At 44.5% G+C, this 15,731-nt stretch overlaps 1 protein-coding gene across 7 annotated transcripts in view; it reads left to right on the top strand.

Moving 5' to 3' along the window:
* Positions 1-15,731, top strand: part of CIT (citron rho-interacting serine/threonine kinase) — a 165,061-nt gene that overhangs the window by 15,967 nt on the left and 133,363 nt on the right. For all 7 annotated transcript variants that reach the window (XM_064578478.1, XM_064578484.1, XM_064578483.1 and 4 more), the window contains exon 5: positions 2,607-2,708. In XM_064578478.1, coding sequence (XP_064434548.1) covers positions 2,607-2,708 — 102 coding nt within the window. The remainder of the gene's footprint in view (positions 1-2,606; positions 2,709-15,731) is intronic.

Raw genomic sequence — 15,731 nt, 5'->3', positions numbered from 1 at the left:
GAAGAGGCATTAAATGTAGCCCTGACCTTGCAGGGTTTGTTTTATATGGGAAGTAGTGCATGTAAAAAGAAAACAATCTAATATACTGTACTGCAGGCAAGCAATAGAGATGTTCGAATAGATGTGCCTTCCTTGAGGTGAAGGACTCTCAATGACCCTGTGTGAGGTATGGGCTGGGGGTTTTAATTTTTTCGTTTCCTTTTATTTTTTTTAAATTTATTTTTAATTTTATTTTTTTTGAAATAAAGTGCGGGGTTTGCACTTACAACCCTGAGAACAAGACCTGAGCTGAGATAGAGAGGCAGAGGCTTAACCAACTGAGCCACCCAGGTGCTCTGCGTGGGCTGGGGGGTTTTTAAAATCAGACACACACAGGAGCTAATGAAAGCTACCCAACCATTCCTTAAGAGAGTGAATATGAAGAAAAGTAGAATCTTTAATTGAGCCATGGCAAGGCTTTGGAATTTAAGGGCATGAGAAGAGAAAAACCAGCACAGGGAGTGAGTGAAAGGAAATGCCAGAGAAGGAGACAGGAGGGGCACATCCTATCCTGTAAGCAAGACCGGTCACCAGGAGAGCCCAGCACAGCTGCCCAGGGCTTGGTGAGAACCAGAAGAGTCCTCAGAGCCCACTTATTTTAACAGAAGCTTCAGGGCTCAAACAAAGAGTCCACAGTGAGCAAGTAAAGATGTAGGTTCTTCAGTTTGGCCAACCTTCACTGCACACCTTTTATGTGCCGGGAAAGGAGAAGGACCTCAGATCAGGAGCAGGAGATTACGGCAGTTGGGTTGTGGTTCCCCAGCAACACCTAGATTGGTGTTTGATTGAATAGCTGGGTGCTGTAGCCTAGCCAAGTTGACATGGAAAACTAGCACAGAGTATGAACAACTTTTTTCTTCCTGAGCCATTTGAAAATCTGTTGCCAACCCAATGCCCCATTACGTCCGAAGACTTCAGTGTGCATTTCCTACAATAAGGACGCTGTCCCATGAACCACAATACAACCATCAAAATCAGGAGAGAAACAGTGCTCCATTACCACTGTCTAGTCTTCAGACCCCATTCATGTTCCACTGGTTGTTTCATGTTCCTCTAGAACAAAAGTGTCCAGCTCAGGATCCCACATAGCATTTAATTGTCCTGTCTTTTTTGTCTTTTTCATTCTGAACCAGCTTCTCAATATTCCCTGGACTCTCATGATCTTGGCGATTCTGAAGATTAGAGACCACTTACTTTGTAAAATATAGATATGTCCAATGTTGCTCAGGTTCAGGTGCTAGATCTTTGGCAGGAATATCACAGACAAGATGCCCTGTTCTCGTTGCATCCCAACAGGTGACTTTGTTTCAGTTTGTCGCGTTCACGTCAACGTTCACTTAGGTATCTGCCATGCTTCACTGTGGGGTCAGCCCTGTCTGTTTCGTCATTACATTAGTGTTCTGTAGGGAAGTGTTTTCGAACTAGAAGCACCTGTTCCTCACAAAACTTTCAATTTATTAACTTATAGCTGTGTGGATTTGCATTTTCCTGTTTAAGTCAATGAGTTCAAGCCATTATTGTCATTATGTATTTTTATACTCAAACTGTCCTCTAAGTTGGGCCACGAGACTCTCTTCAGGTTGATTTTTGCGTCTTTTGACACATCCCCTTCTTTGGGTTGTCTTTTGCTTTCTGGCACAACAAGATGTTCAGGCTCTTGCCTGCCCCACCCTTGCATCAGTTATTTCTCAAAGATGAGCAATAACTTTCAGTGTAAGAGGGTATTTAGAAGCCAAGATCTGGGCACTAGATGCCCTTATTGCTACTGGGGTATCACAGCTTCCAGACCCCTTTCAGTGGACAGAGCCAGGGAATACACCTACCTCTGTACACACATTTACATCGATATTTATTTCTCTGTCTCTGTATATTGAAAAACCATGTGTTCACACCAGTACCTCCAAGTCCAATCCAACTTCACTGAGTTTATTCTAGTGTTCACCCTTTCTGTATTTGTAGCTCTCTTCTCTTCCCTTAATATTCTAGCTTACTTTATGCATCTGTATGCATCCAGTCTCCTGTCTTTGCTGTCACTCCTCCCCTTGGTGGGCTCAGATGCCCTTTTCCAGGCCATCCCTGCATGTGGATGCCTTCCTCACCCTATGTGGGCCCTTGATACCCGATATTGGACTGCCCTTACACATGGTCGCTGCCCTCCTCACACTGCTTGGGCCTGGCACCCTGTTCTGGGCCACCGTGGCCCTCTCTTCCTACCACCTGTCATGGATGCTTACCTTGTTCTGCACCACGTAATGGCTTTAGGACTGAATTGTTCAGGGAGAGGAGGTGAAGAAGAAGAGAAAGAGAAATATACGTAGATTTAAAAGAAGTGAGTTGACTTTAAGGGGAGGGGTTCAGCCAATAATTGGACAAATAAGATACAAATCTGGCAAAAATGTTGAGCAAAGTAGGCAAATGAATGAAATTTGTCAAGTGCTGGGCTAAGGGATGGTTTTTCTTTTTTTAAACTAGAGACATTAGTTTGGCTTACAGAGAGAGGATAGGGCATTCTCCCCACCCTACCCCAATGCTGTTATAATTGTCTAAAGAGTTTCTTTTCCCCCTAGGTTTCATTTTTTGAGGAAGAACGGAACATATTATCTCGGAGCACAAGCCCTTGGATCCCCCAGTTACAGTACGCCTTTCAGGACAAAAATAACCTTTATCTGGTGAGTCTTTCCATCCATCTCTCTAGAATTAGTCCAGTGCTGACACTCAGATATCACAGATGTAGAACTGGATGTAGTTCTTGCCCGTACGGTCCATCAAATTGCTTTCCTCACTTTGAGGTATCTTCCTATTCTCCTGTCCTAAAGATTAAGGGCTAGTCCATTTAGAGACAGCCCCATCTATTGTTGGGTATTGTAGCCATGGCTTAAAGGGCAATAATGAGAAGTCATTTATTTGGGAATAGTCTGATATGACCTTTAGTAGACTAGAATCTTGCTTTAATTTTTTTTTTTGAGTCATAATCGACATACAACATTATATTAGTTTCAGGTGTACAACCTAATGATTCAGTATTTGTCTATGCTGCAAAATGATCACCACTAAATCTAGTGAATGTCATTAAATTTTTTAATTTTTAAAAATTGAGATAATGCATTGTGATTTTAAGAAAATGCAAGCACTGCAGAGTGGTATGAAATAGAAGGGAAGGTTCTCTACTTTTCTTTCTTTCTTTCTTTCAAGATTTTATTTATTTATTTGTCAGAGAGAGAGAGCACAAGCAGGGGGAGTGTCAGGCAGAGGGAGAAGCAGGTTCCCTGCTGAGCAAGGAGCCCAATGCGGGACTCGATCCCAGGACCCTGGGATCATGACCTGAGCCGAAGGCAGACGCTTAACCAACTGAGCCACCCAGGCGCCCCTACCTTTCTTTCTAATCCTTTTCCTTAGGAAAACGTATTAATGGTTATGTATGTTCTTCCTGACCCTAATGGAAAAAATATTTCTATGTCTGTATTTATAACACATGTATATAGTTTGTTTTTACAAAATTGGTGTATATTGCTTTCTACTCTGCTCCTCAGCTTGCTTTTTGCCTTTCAGCAATTTACCCCTGACATCTTTCCATGTCAGCACGTACACATACAGATCTGCCTCATTCTTTTGTTTTGTTTTCTATTAAAATTAGTCAATATTTTATTACCTCCAACATTTATTTATTTTTTAAAGATTTTATTTATTTATTTGAGAGAGAATGAGAGAGAGTGCATGAGGGGGGGAGGGTCAGAGGGAGAAGCAGACTCCCCGCTGAGCAGGGAGCCCGACGCAGGACTCGATCCTGGGACTCCAGGATCCTGACCTGAGCTGAAGGCAGTCACCCAACCAACTGAGCCACCCAGGCGCCCCCTCCGACATTTATTTTTGCCTTTGCCCATGGCAGTGTGTGGCACATGAAGGCACATCACACCTTGTTTTGTTTATTCTGTGCTTTGGTATCATTAAACATTTGAGTGTTAGGGGCACCTGGGTGGCTCAGTCGTTAAGTGTCTGCCTTCAGCTCAGGTCATGATCCCAGGGTCCTGGGATCGAGTCCTGCATTGGGCTCCCTGTTCAGCGGGAAGCCTGCTTCTCCCTCTCCCACTCCTCCTGCTTATGTTCCCTCTCTCGCTGTGTCTCTCTGTCAAATAAATAAATAAAATATTAAAAAAACAACAACAACAAAAACATTTGAGTGTTAGATGTGATTCAGAGGATAGTTATAGAATTTTGCAATTAATTGTAAATGAATCTGGAAAGGGGAACTGCCTCCCTGCCACAGCTTTCTTTTTTTCTTTCTAATTTTTTATTTAAATTCAATTAATTAACATAACGTATTATTAGTTTCAGAGGTAGAATTCAGTGATTCATCAGTTGCATATAACACCCAGTGCTCATTACATCACGTGGCCTCCTTAATGTCCAGCACCCAGTTCCCCCACTCCCCACCGTCCTCCCCCAGATCTGCCTCATCCTTTTGAACAGTGCCATAGTATTTCTAATGTACATGTAGCATAACGTATACGAGGCTAAAATTCATTTTGGGGCCTTGTTTAGGTTCTTGGGGGTTTAGATTCCTAAAGGAAAAAAATGTATCCCAGAAACAATTTTTGTTCCTGATTCAGCCCTTCAAACACGACCATCCTATTACCTTGAATGGAGAGAAACTTTTATAGAGCCTCACATAGAGAAGGTAAGAGAGGGATGGACTCCTATTTATCTTGAACATCCATAGGGTAGTTTGGGGGACTTTATTGCCTTTATTCCTGACCTATAATAAACAGTTTATTTGCGTTGGTTTCATATTAGTTGAGAACGCAGTGCTGGTAGAGAAGACCCCTGACCCCCCCGACTCCCGCCGCCCACAGCACTACCCAGCCTTCTGAGCGAAGGTGTTTTCATACAGATGTGTTGGGAGACTGGCCTTGCACTAACCACATGCTTCTTTTTTTTTTATTTTATTTTATTTATTTATTTATTTATTTATTTAAAAGATTTTATTTATTTATTTGAGACAGAATGAGAGAGAGAGAGAGCTCATGAGAGGGGGGAGGGTCAGAGGGAGAAGCAGACTCCCCGCCGAGCAGGGAGCCTGATGCGGGACTCGATCCCGGGACTCCAGGATCATGACCTGAGCCGAAGGCAGTTGCCCAACCAACTGAGCCACCCAGGCGCCCTTGGGACTCACTTCTTTTTTTTTTTTTTTTAAGATTTTATTTATTTGAGAGAGAGAATGAGAGACAGCACAAGAGGGAAGAGGGTCAGAGGGAGAAGCAGACCCCCTGCCGAGCAGGGAGCCCGATGCGGGACTCAATCCCGGGACTCCAGGATCATGACCTGAGCCGAAGGCAGTCGCTTAACCGACTGAGCCACCCAGGCGCCCTAACCACATGCTTCTTGAGGACCAACACTATGCCTGTTGTTTAGGGCCTGAAACTTCCTTTCCTTGAATATTGTCTTTGGAACTTTCTTTCCTTGAGACATGGGGCATGGATCCCTGACCTTCATAACTGACCTTGGTATGTTTTAGGCTCACTGACATTCTAGGATATTTCTTGCATACACAACATTTGCCTTGTGCTCTCTGTATCTTCTAGAGCCCCTCGTGTTTGGGTGTATTAACAGACTTCTTCATTAGCTCTCAGAAAAGAAAATCCCTTGAAACAGCAGGGATTTATTTGTTTGTTATTATTGTTTTGGATGTTTTAACTTCAGCTCTGCAAGCAGTCCTTTTTGTGTTCAAGGCAACACAGAACACAGGCGGTCCTGGAACTAGCAAGGGCCCCGATTTGTGGCAAAAGTTGAGAGTCCCCAGTTTTCTGGTTTGCCTCGCATCGTTCTGTAAGCTTGTATTTCTCTTCATCTGGATGGAAGACCCAGACAAAGTGCATCTTCAAGAGGGTAATACTTCGTCATTTCAAAAATGTTAAATCTCTTTGGGGCCACCATTTTTTATCCCTGCTAATTGGCTTTGTCCCAGTGGTGGAACCTCCCTTTCTTTGTAATCGTGGAATTCACCCCTGTGGACTTGCTCTTGGATACAGCCTTGCTGGAATACCTCAGGGATTGGGAATGTCAGCCTCTCCTCTGCTAAGACATCTCCCAGGGGCAGGGGGCTTTCTTTTTGGGGCCTTTTGGCTGGGGTGGGGGGGCTTCCATCTGGATTTCGCCACTAGCATCAGCATTCTGGGCTTAATGACTGTCTTCTCAGGTTTTCCAGCCACCATCTTACAAGATGGGAATGATCTCGTTGCCTCAACACATTGATACCTGGCTGCAACGACTTTTTTTTTTTTAAGATTTTATTTGACAGAGGGAACACGAGCAGAAGGAGAGGGAGAGGGGGAAGCAGGCTTCCTTCTGAGCAGGGAGCCCGATGGCGGGGCTCGATCCCAGGACTCTGGGGTCATGACCCGAGCCAGAGGCAGATGCCCAACGACTGAGCCATCCAGGTGCCCCTGCAACGACATTTTTACACCCTTCTTTAGTAGCTCAGTTGGGTATCGCTGATGGGATCTTGTAATTATTTCCTTCTCTGCATTCTCTTCTCAAGTGCATTGGTAATTCGGAGTAAAATGCTTGCTAAGGGCACAGTTTTCTTACAAATATCCAAACTCAGCATAGAAGCTAAGATAGATCCACCATCCCTTATCTGCAATTCTGAAACACCCAGAGCTCCGAATACCTCAAGTTCTTTTGTTACTTATTTGACAGCAAAACCTGATGTGAACTCTAGCAAAACCTGACCCAAATCTCGTCTTCATTCCCTTTAGTGTGACTTTTCATACATTTTGCCTCAAAATTGTGAATGCATTTGGGTACAGGGAGATATCCCAAAACCCTACGCTAGGGTGTCACATAATATAAAATAAAGTATACACACCATTTTACTTTTCTAAAATCTCGACATTTTTAAGTCTGGAAATACATTCTGTACAAGAAGAGCGTAGATCTGTATTGGCATCTGAAGTTCCAGAATTCCATTGTACCTATTGACCATTTACAAATCACCAAACCTTTGAAGTTCAGGGAAGCATACAGATCATCCTAAGCTCCCTGGCAGTTAACCGTTCATTTGTAATGCAAATGCAGTGTAATTGAAGAGACATTTAAAAATCAATGAGTAAAAGAAGTAGCCCGGTGATGGGTATTAAGGAGGGCAGTACTGCATGGAGCACTGGGTGTTACACGAAAACAATAGATCGTGGATCACCACATCAAAAACCAATGATGTATTGTATGGTGAGTAACATAACATAATAAAATTAAAAAAAAAAAAAAAGTAGGATTGGTGCCCTGTATATTTCTCAAAGCTACCTTTTCTCTCCATTCTTGCTTCTACTGGGTGAGTTCTGGCCGCCACCTTCTTCTGCCTGCGTTACTGCAGTAACCTCCTAAGTGTTCTTCCTGCCATCTGTCTTGCCCTTCCCCCAGGTCTTCTACACACTGCAGCCAAGTCATCCCACTGTTAAAACCCTTTAAGACTCCCTGCTGCCCTCTGGATGAAGTCCAGACTCTTCCATGTGGTTTACAAGGCCTTTTCCCATATATCTCTAGACTTGTTGCTTACCTTTTCTCTCCTTTCACTTTAATTAATTAATTAATTAACTTGTATTTTAAGAGAGTGCAAGAGATGGGGGCGGGAGGAGGGACGGGGGGGAGGAAGAGAGAATCTTTTTTTTTTTAAAGATTTATTTATTTTAGAGGTGGGGGAGGGGCAGAGGGAGGAGAGGCGAGAGAGAATCTCAAGCAGACTCCCCGCTGAGCACAGAGCCCATCGTGGGGCTTGATCCCACAACCCTGGGCTCATGACCTGAGCTGAAATCAAGAGTTGGATGCCTAACTGACTGAGCCACCCAGGCACCCCAAGGAAGAGAGAATCTTAAGCAGGCGCTATGCTCAGTGTGGAGCCTGATGTTGGGGTTCATCCCATGACCCTGAGATCACGATGTAAGCCGAAACCAAGAGCCAGACATTTAACCAACTGAGCCACCTAGGCACCCCTCACCTTGCACTTTATACTCATCTTGACCTTCTTTTTGTTCTTTGAACTGGCGTCTGACCTTTCTCTGTGCCATTTCCTCTTTCCCTATTTCTCTGGCTAACTCCTATTTCTCCTTCTGGCCGTGGACCAGATGTCACTTCTTCCAGAAGCTCTTCCTGGCCCCTTTACTTCTGGGAGGGATGCCCTTCTGGCTGTGGACTCATAGCACCCTGTTCCTCCTCTTCAGGAGTGGGTGTTGGGCTCCCCCACCAGGCTACTCCATCCCTGAAGGGAGGGATTATGTCTCGCTTGCTTCCAGTAAGGCTTCTCCAAGTATATGCTTAAGAAGCATTTACTGGAAGAACGTATGATTTATTTCATAGAAATTGATTTACATACAGATTAACTTATTGTGTTATGGAAATCACACATTAGGAGTGTAAATTTTATTCTCTAAAGTATGTAATTCAGGTTAGATCCAGTGGGATTTTCAAAATTTGGAGCAGAGTGCAAGGAAATTGAACTTGGATCCTTTTGAAATTTGATGGTTAAAAATTTCCTATTTGTCATTACATACCAATGAATGTGGCTTGCCATTTTCTGGTATACAGAAAATTGTAATGAAGCCCATTGTATTGTTAATGTCTGGTTCTATATAACAAGGCTAGTTCTGTATTCTGGCAGGCAGCCCATGGAAACAGCGCTTTGTTGATCTGGTTCATGATGAAATCTGTTCAGTTCCATATAACAGATGCCTTCACCAGTGTCCTTCCAGGAAGGAGCTGATCTTTACAAAGAAAGCATTGTTTTGCAACTCACTATATGTAGTCTTGTTGTATCTGAATGCTTTGTGAGATTCTTAAAGGTTGCTGGCTTTGTACTGATGTTTTTCGTACTGGGGGTCTTTCGGGCTGCTCTTGCTCTGCGCCTATAACTGACCCATGAATCTTCTTTCCTTACAGTGACCTCACATTAACCTCCCTCTGTTCATTCCAAACTTTTCTTCCCCAGTTACATATAGGATGTATTAGTTAAGGTATAGGCTAAGCTACTGTAACAAAAAGATACCAAAATACAGTCCAGGCTGATGGAGCAGCTCTGTTGTATGTTGATAATTCAGAGACCCAGGTTCCTTCTATCTTGTGGCTCCTCATCCCTTAGGATGTTGTCCCCCTGACATGGTGGGAGTTGGGCATTTGATGTTCTTGTTTCCCCTGGCTGGCAGGAGAAAGGGGTGGAGAGCAGAACAAGAAAACTCCTTTTACGTAGCACGATATGGAAGTGGGACACATCATTTCCTCTCCTATTTTGTTGACCAGAACTTCATCACATGACCTCACATCAGTACCGTCTAGCTGCATGGCCAATATCCAGCTAAGGGAAGAATGGATTTGGGGGGCAAGTTATAGTCTGTTTTGAGGGTAATAAAAGATAGATCTGGGTTTTGAAGCCAGGCCCCCTCGATCCACCTCCAATATTCTTACCCATTACGTTACACTGTTGCATCCCAAAGCACTGCCAGTCTGACCCTGGCCCTGAGGTCCTACTTGGGATTAGTTCTTTATATTTCCTGTCTCGCTTATATTTCCTGTCTCGCTTATATTTCCTGTCTCGCTTTCCACTGAAGGTTGTGCAATCACATGGGGAGTATTTCCTTCCGGTGTAGGCACAGTTTGGAGGTTAGCGGTTTCTGGGCAGTGACCTGTATAAACACCAGCCCATGCTGTGACTGGGAGTCTGGAGAGAGTTAATAAATAGAACTTCATTGTTTATTTTAGTGAAATGTGGCAGCTTATGATAGTTTTGACAGCGAGACATGTGCTGTTTTGATCTCTCGGATAAGATTATCCAGTTTTCAGGCATGTCTCAAAACTTACCAGCATGTTCGCATGTTGCCGCTTGGGAAGCTGGGGTTTGGAAGCTGGCTGCCCGTCGGAAAGAAGCTGTTACTAGAATAGAGGTTCTCGTTTTATTACTCTTCCTTGGTTGGTCTCTCTGGAGTCATTGGCCTTTTCAGTTTCAACATTCTCATTGGCAAAATGAGATATTAATACCTCTTATTGACCCCACTTCAGTTGCTGAGTGTGTTATTGCCCTGGGGGGTCCTTTGTGCCTTCAAAACAGTTGTTTTGTGTCCTGCTCTTTTGAGGCATATTTCAAGTGAATGCGTTTGGAGTTTTAAGAGTCAAAATTTCGTTCCATTTTCCCAGTTTGCCTGGTACCACTGTCACAGTTTCTGGTTTAGTAGGTCTAGGATGGGGCCCAAGAATTTGCAACCAGATCCCAGATGCTGCTGCCGGTCTGGGGCCCCCACTTTGAAAACCTTGGTCCTGTGGCTATAGCTAGCTACAGTTCCTTTCTGGGTACTGCTTCTTCCTTTCGTTCCTTCAGCAGTAGTGAAAAACCTGAGATCCTGTTCCTTGCACTTGGCTCTTTCAGGTGGAGGAGTGGTACCTACTCCCCTGTTGTTAACTGGCCCTGGGATTCTTCACCAGTGCGGGGTGCTTCATTAACCATGTCCTCAGTTACCTAGTTTGAGTGTGCTATCTGTGTCTTGCCAAGGCTCTGGATGATTTGGTGCTCAATGAGGATCTTTTGAATAGATGGGTGAGTCAGGCTGGGATTTGTATTTTCTGAAATAAAGGGTCTTCTCTCTTTTTCTCTTGGTGACCTTGCCCTTCAAGAGGAATAACTTAAGGTCTCTGCCAGGGACCACTCTGCTTCCAGGATCTCTTCCTTCCTCCCCGATGCCAAAGATCGGGAACACTGCACAGGGCAGATAACAAGGCCAATAACATCATTACATTCCCGTGGTACTTTCAGGCATGCTGATTGTAGTGCAAGCATTTCAAGGGCGAGCTGCTAGAGGGGTGGCCAGCACAGCTAATGACGCCCTGTGCGAACTGGAACAGAGTACAAGAACGATTAGATACTCACCTCCTCCCCGCATATGGATACGTGTGCATGCGAGCATACATAGATGTGCACGTGCATGCACATGCATGTGGGTACACACACACACACACACACGTCCTTGGTTTCGAAGGCAACACAATTGATGGGCACTGCCATCCCTGTTCTTGGGGTGTAGATGCGAACACCAGCAGAGAAGCCGCTGCTCCTTCCAAACTGAACACATGTAAGATTTGCCCTTTAATTAGCATCTGCAGCTGTGCCATTAACAGGGTTTGTCTCTATTGGCCTGAATGTCTTTGCTTTAAAAGAGCAAGTCCGTTATAGCTCCAAGCCAGGCTTGTCTGTCAGCTGCTGTGCTTTCTCTGCCATCTGCAGGGTGATCGCATTGTTTAGGACTGTTTCACTGTAGGGCTCTTTCCTCCTCCTGGCTCCCCGGCCTTTGATTACCATGCCTTGGTGATTGCCGTTCGGGTGACCTGCAGCTGGTCGTTGTGGGCAGGGACCTCGCACGTCCTTCCGCACAGGATGGTTGCCTCCGTGCTGATGGACTGGTTCCTTTCCGGCCCTTTGTTGCCGGTAATCCTGGCGTGGTAGGCAGATGACTGTCCTGTCCAGGTAGTCACTGAAAAAAAAAAAACGGCAAACAGCAGGAGGGTTGGCTGTATTCAGGGCACCTCTGCCGTAGAAACTTTTCATCTGGCCGACGCAGGAAGCCTCTTTGTCTCTGCACCTTCATCTGCGGTGGGTCTCAGGACTGTGCTGGCCGCATGAGATCACCCAGGGAGCTCCCTAAAAATGTAGATCTCTGCACCTCACTCAGGGTCACTGGAATTTTTAAATAGCTCCCTGAATGGTTGGGAGGGGAGTGAGATGCACTTTACCCTTTCAGACTGCTTAATGTTTACTCTTGTTCATTCCACTAGAATTCCAGCCCCATGAAGGCAAGGGATTTTTTGTCTGTTACAGTCTCTGCTGTTTTTCTAGTATCTAGAACAGTGCCTGACACATAGTAGGCACTCAATTTTTTTTTTTTATGAATGTGTTTATTTTTTTAAAGATTTTATTTATTTATTTAACTAACAGAGAGAGAGACAGCGTGAGAGGGAACACAAGCAGGGGGAGTGGGAGAGGGAGAAGCAGGCCTCCGGCTGAGCAGAGAGCCCCATGTGGGGCTCAATCCCAGGACCCCGGGATCATGACCCGAGCCGAAGGCAGTCACTTAATGAACTGAGCCACCCAGGAACCCCGGATGTGTTTATTTTAAAAAAGCAGCTCCTCAGGTGATTCTGATGGGCAGGCAGGTTTGAGAAGCCTTGCCCTGGAGGACTTACCAGGTTCATTAGGTGAGAAGCCACATTTTTGGGGGATCAGTACCTCACTGGGCGTCTCTGAGTAGTTAAAGTCTGGGATGGAGTCATGCTTTTGGACAAAAGCAGGTGCTGTGAATGGATTGTCTGGCATAGCCTGGGTAGTGACTTTGGCCTTAAATTGTTTATAGTGTTCTGCTGACCCTGGTGTTTAGTTCATAACAAGTCATCTGGTATGGAGACTTGAAGACTCTTAGTTTTTGACCTTTAATGATGCTTTTGGAACTTCTTGACTTGGTACCGTTTTTAAAAGTCCAGAAGAGTTTTCTGAAAGTGCCCGAGTCCTGTTCTTCACTGTACGTCTAAGCTCAATAGCAAGATGATCGATTCGGCTTGGGGTGGCCACACACAAGCCATATTCCCCCTGGGCTCCATTCATAACAGAATGAGTGATTCTACCACAGTAGGATGGTTTTGGGGAAGGGGTGACATCTCGGGACAGCCAAATTTGCTCAGTAAATTTCCAAATTAAGTTCTTGGATGGCGGGTGCTTGGAATTTTTAGTATGGTAATGTGGAATCGTGTTGATGGGTCAAGTCTGATTAGTTTCTTTGATAAGGACCCAGTCTATTTAGAGGTTTGTCATTTCGTGTCTATTTTGTCCCATGCTGTGGAGCCTGCTGCTTAGCAGCTGTTGTAATTTTTGTCGCTTGTCTTCTCAATCAACCCTGGTTTTGAATAAATGAAAAGTTGTTTGACTCAGAAAAGACTAATCTACTTTTGGCGGGGGTTTTTAGCTCAGGAAATTGGATCTTCTGAATAGGAGCAAAGAATACATATCTTTTGCCTTTTAAGAGATGGTTCTTCTTTTCTGAACTATTTTACTGGTCATTCCAAAATAGAATCTTCAGGAATAGTTGCAAAGTATTAAATAGTGGTCAGTTTGTGAGCTCTTAAAAGTTGCCAGCTGGTGCTATCTGTTTGATGTTGTCATCTTCAAACTTACAAGCCATTCTATTTCACACATCTTTAATAGAGCCAGGTTAGAACATTTATAACTGTGATGTGTCATCATAAATATGCATTGTTCTTATTTTAAGATGTTTCCGTTCTAAAAGCACAAGTACTTCTGTTGTTATCGGTGAATTTTTTTTTTTTTTTTATATTTAAGACCTTTTTTAATGGCAATATATATTTAAAACAGATGTAAAAATTGGCATTCACCCACATATCCAGGGCCTGTGGAGAGCCAGGTTGGGATGAGTGGGTGAGCTTTAGGCAGCCAGGTGGCTCCTGTGGGCTCTTCTAGGGCTGGTACTGGTAGCTTTCAATCTGCTGTGAATTTGGGGGAAATAAAGTCTGCATTTTAGCTGCTACCCCTTCTAAGTTTTGTTCTTCTTGTGGGTTCATAAATCTTTTTCCAGCGATTGCAGTGCAAATGGAACCTTACTCTTCCAATCGTCCAGTATCTGGTTGACTCTCCACTCCATGCAAGATGTCATGTGAATGGGGGAGATTCCCAGATGACACAGAGCCCTTGTGGAGGGCATGTGGGTCACTGGCTCCCCCAGGGGTCTCTGGTGTGGGGTTCACTTAGTGCCAGGCAGAATCTTTACTGGGCCAGCCTGCGGCCTCTGCAGATACGTGCAGATGCTTAATGTCTCACTTGACTAGAGCTTTCTTCTAATTCTGGACCGAAAGCAAACAGGAGTTTGGAGGAGGATGGAGAGAATTCACATCCCAAAATTGGCTTCTGGAATGCAGTAGTTGGAGAGATTTTGTATTTTTTTTTTTTTTTAAGATGTTTATTTGGATCTTGCCTCTTTCCAGAAAGGATTTGAGACAATTTAAAACAAAAGGCGTTTAGAGTGTGGCACACAAAATGGGAAATCAGAGCAAAGGACAGGAAGAGAACCGAGTAAGAGTTAACATGACTGCAAAGATGATCAAAATGTGTCCCAGGGGCGCCTGGGTGGCTCAGTTGGTTAAGCGACTGCCTCCGGCTCAGGTCATGATCCTGGAGTCCCGGGATCGAGTCCCGCATCGGGCTCCCTGCTCGGCGGGAAGCCTGCTTCTCCCTCTCCCACTTCCCCCTGCTTGTGTTCCCTCTCTCGCTGTGTCTTTCTCTGTCAAATAAATAAATAAAATCTTTAAAAAAAAAAAAGTGTCCCAGTTTCTCACAGCCAGAGAGGGAAGGATCCTGAGGCCAAGGATGGGAAAGGAAGGCGCTTGACCGGCAGTGGAGGACCTCCTTGGTTCCAGGCACAGTACTGCGAGGCAGTTGGTCTCACCCCATTTTACAGCGGGCGAAACTGAAGGGCCGAGAGCTGAAGTCACCAGGCTGCGGTTTGAAGCCCCTGGGCAACTCGGCCTCAGAGCTGCATGTTGGCTCAGAATATCACACTCACTTATCATCAGAAGGAGGAAGGATTTCAGGTCCTTGGAGTGGAAGACATGTTTTGCTAATCAAACATTTTACTTGAAGCTGTACTTTATATTCTTTTTTTTGTTTTTCTTAAGATTTTATTTATTTATTAGAGCAAGCACTGGGCGGTGGAGGTGGGGGGGCGCTGCGGGGATCAGAGGGAGAGGGACAAGCAGACCCCTCCGCTGAGCGCAGAGCCGGATGCCTGGGGCTCAATCTCACGACCCTGAGATCATGACCTGAGCTGAAATAAGAGTCAGACGCTCAACCGACTGAGCCACCCAGGTGCCCCTATATTCTTTTTCCAGATTTTGTTCCTATGTATGTATTAACAAATGTAATAATTTTTTTTTTTTAAATCGCAAAAAGGAGGTTGTATTTTGTCCTGTATAGGATGTCACTTTGTATTATCCTGGGCAGCTCTCCACGGCGGTATGAATAGATTGACTGTTCATTTTTAATATCTACATCTTCTCCCATTATTTAGATATATCATATTTCAACAGTTTCTTTTTTTTTTTTTTTAAGATTTTATTTATTTATTTGAGACAGAGAGAATGAGAGAGAGAGAGCACATGAGAGGGGGGAGGGTCAGAGGGAGAAGCAGGCTCCCTGCCGAGCAGGGAGCCCGATGCGGGACTCGATCCAGGGACTCCAGGATCATGACCTGAGCCGAAGGCAGTCGCTTAACCAACTGAGCCACCCAGGCGCCCCTCAACAGTTTCTTAATGATGGATGTTTGGGGGATTTCCAGGCTTTTCCTCCCCTGTGTTACAAACAGTGCTACAGTGAATCTATGTATCTATCGATCTACAAACTACTATAAGTTCCTGTAAAATAAATTGTCAGAAATGGAATCATGAGGTTGGAGAGTGTATGTTCACATTTAAATTTTTAATAGAAATGGTCAGATGACTGTTGCAGGAAAAGACTATATCATATTTATTGCACGCCTCCTCTAGTCTGCTGGGTGCTGAGAGAAATGCAAAAAGGATGCTGGAGGGTTTGTTGCCCTCTAGCAATTTCCATCTATACTGTGTACCTAATCCTAGGGAATGTCTGGGGTGTCGACTTGGGT

The sequence above is a fragment of the Mirounga angustirostris genome, unplaced genomic scaffold, assembly GCF_029215605.1.
Source record: "Mirounga angustirostris isolate CCGP_5_RB_7025 unplaced genomic scaffold, mMirAng1.0.hap1 SCAF_14, whole genome shotgun sequence".
Taxonomy (NCBI): Eukaryota; Metazoa; Chordata; class Mammalia; order Carnivora; family Phocidae; genus Mirounga; species Mirounga angustirostris.
The sequence above is the reverse complement of the archived record's forward strand: the minus strand, read 5'-3'. Positions and strand labels throughout refer to the sequence as shown.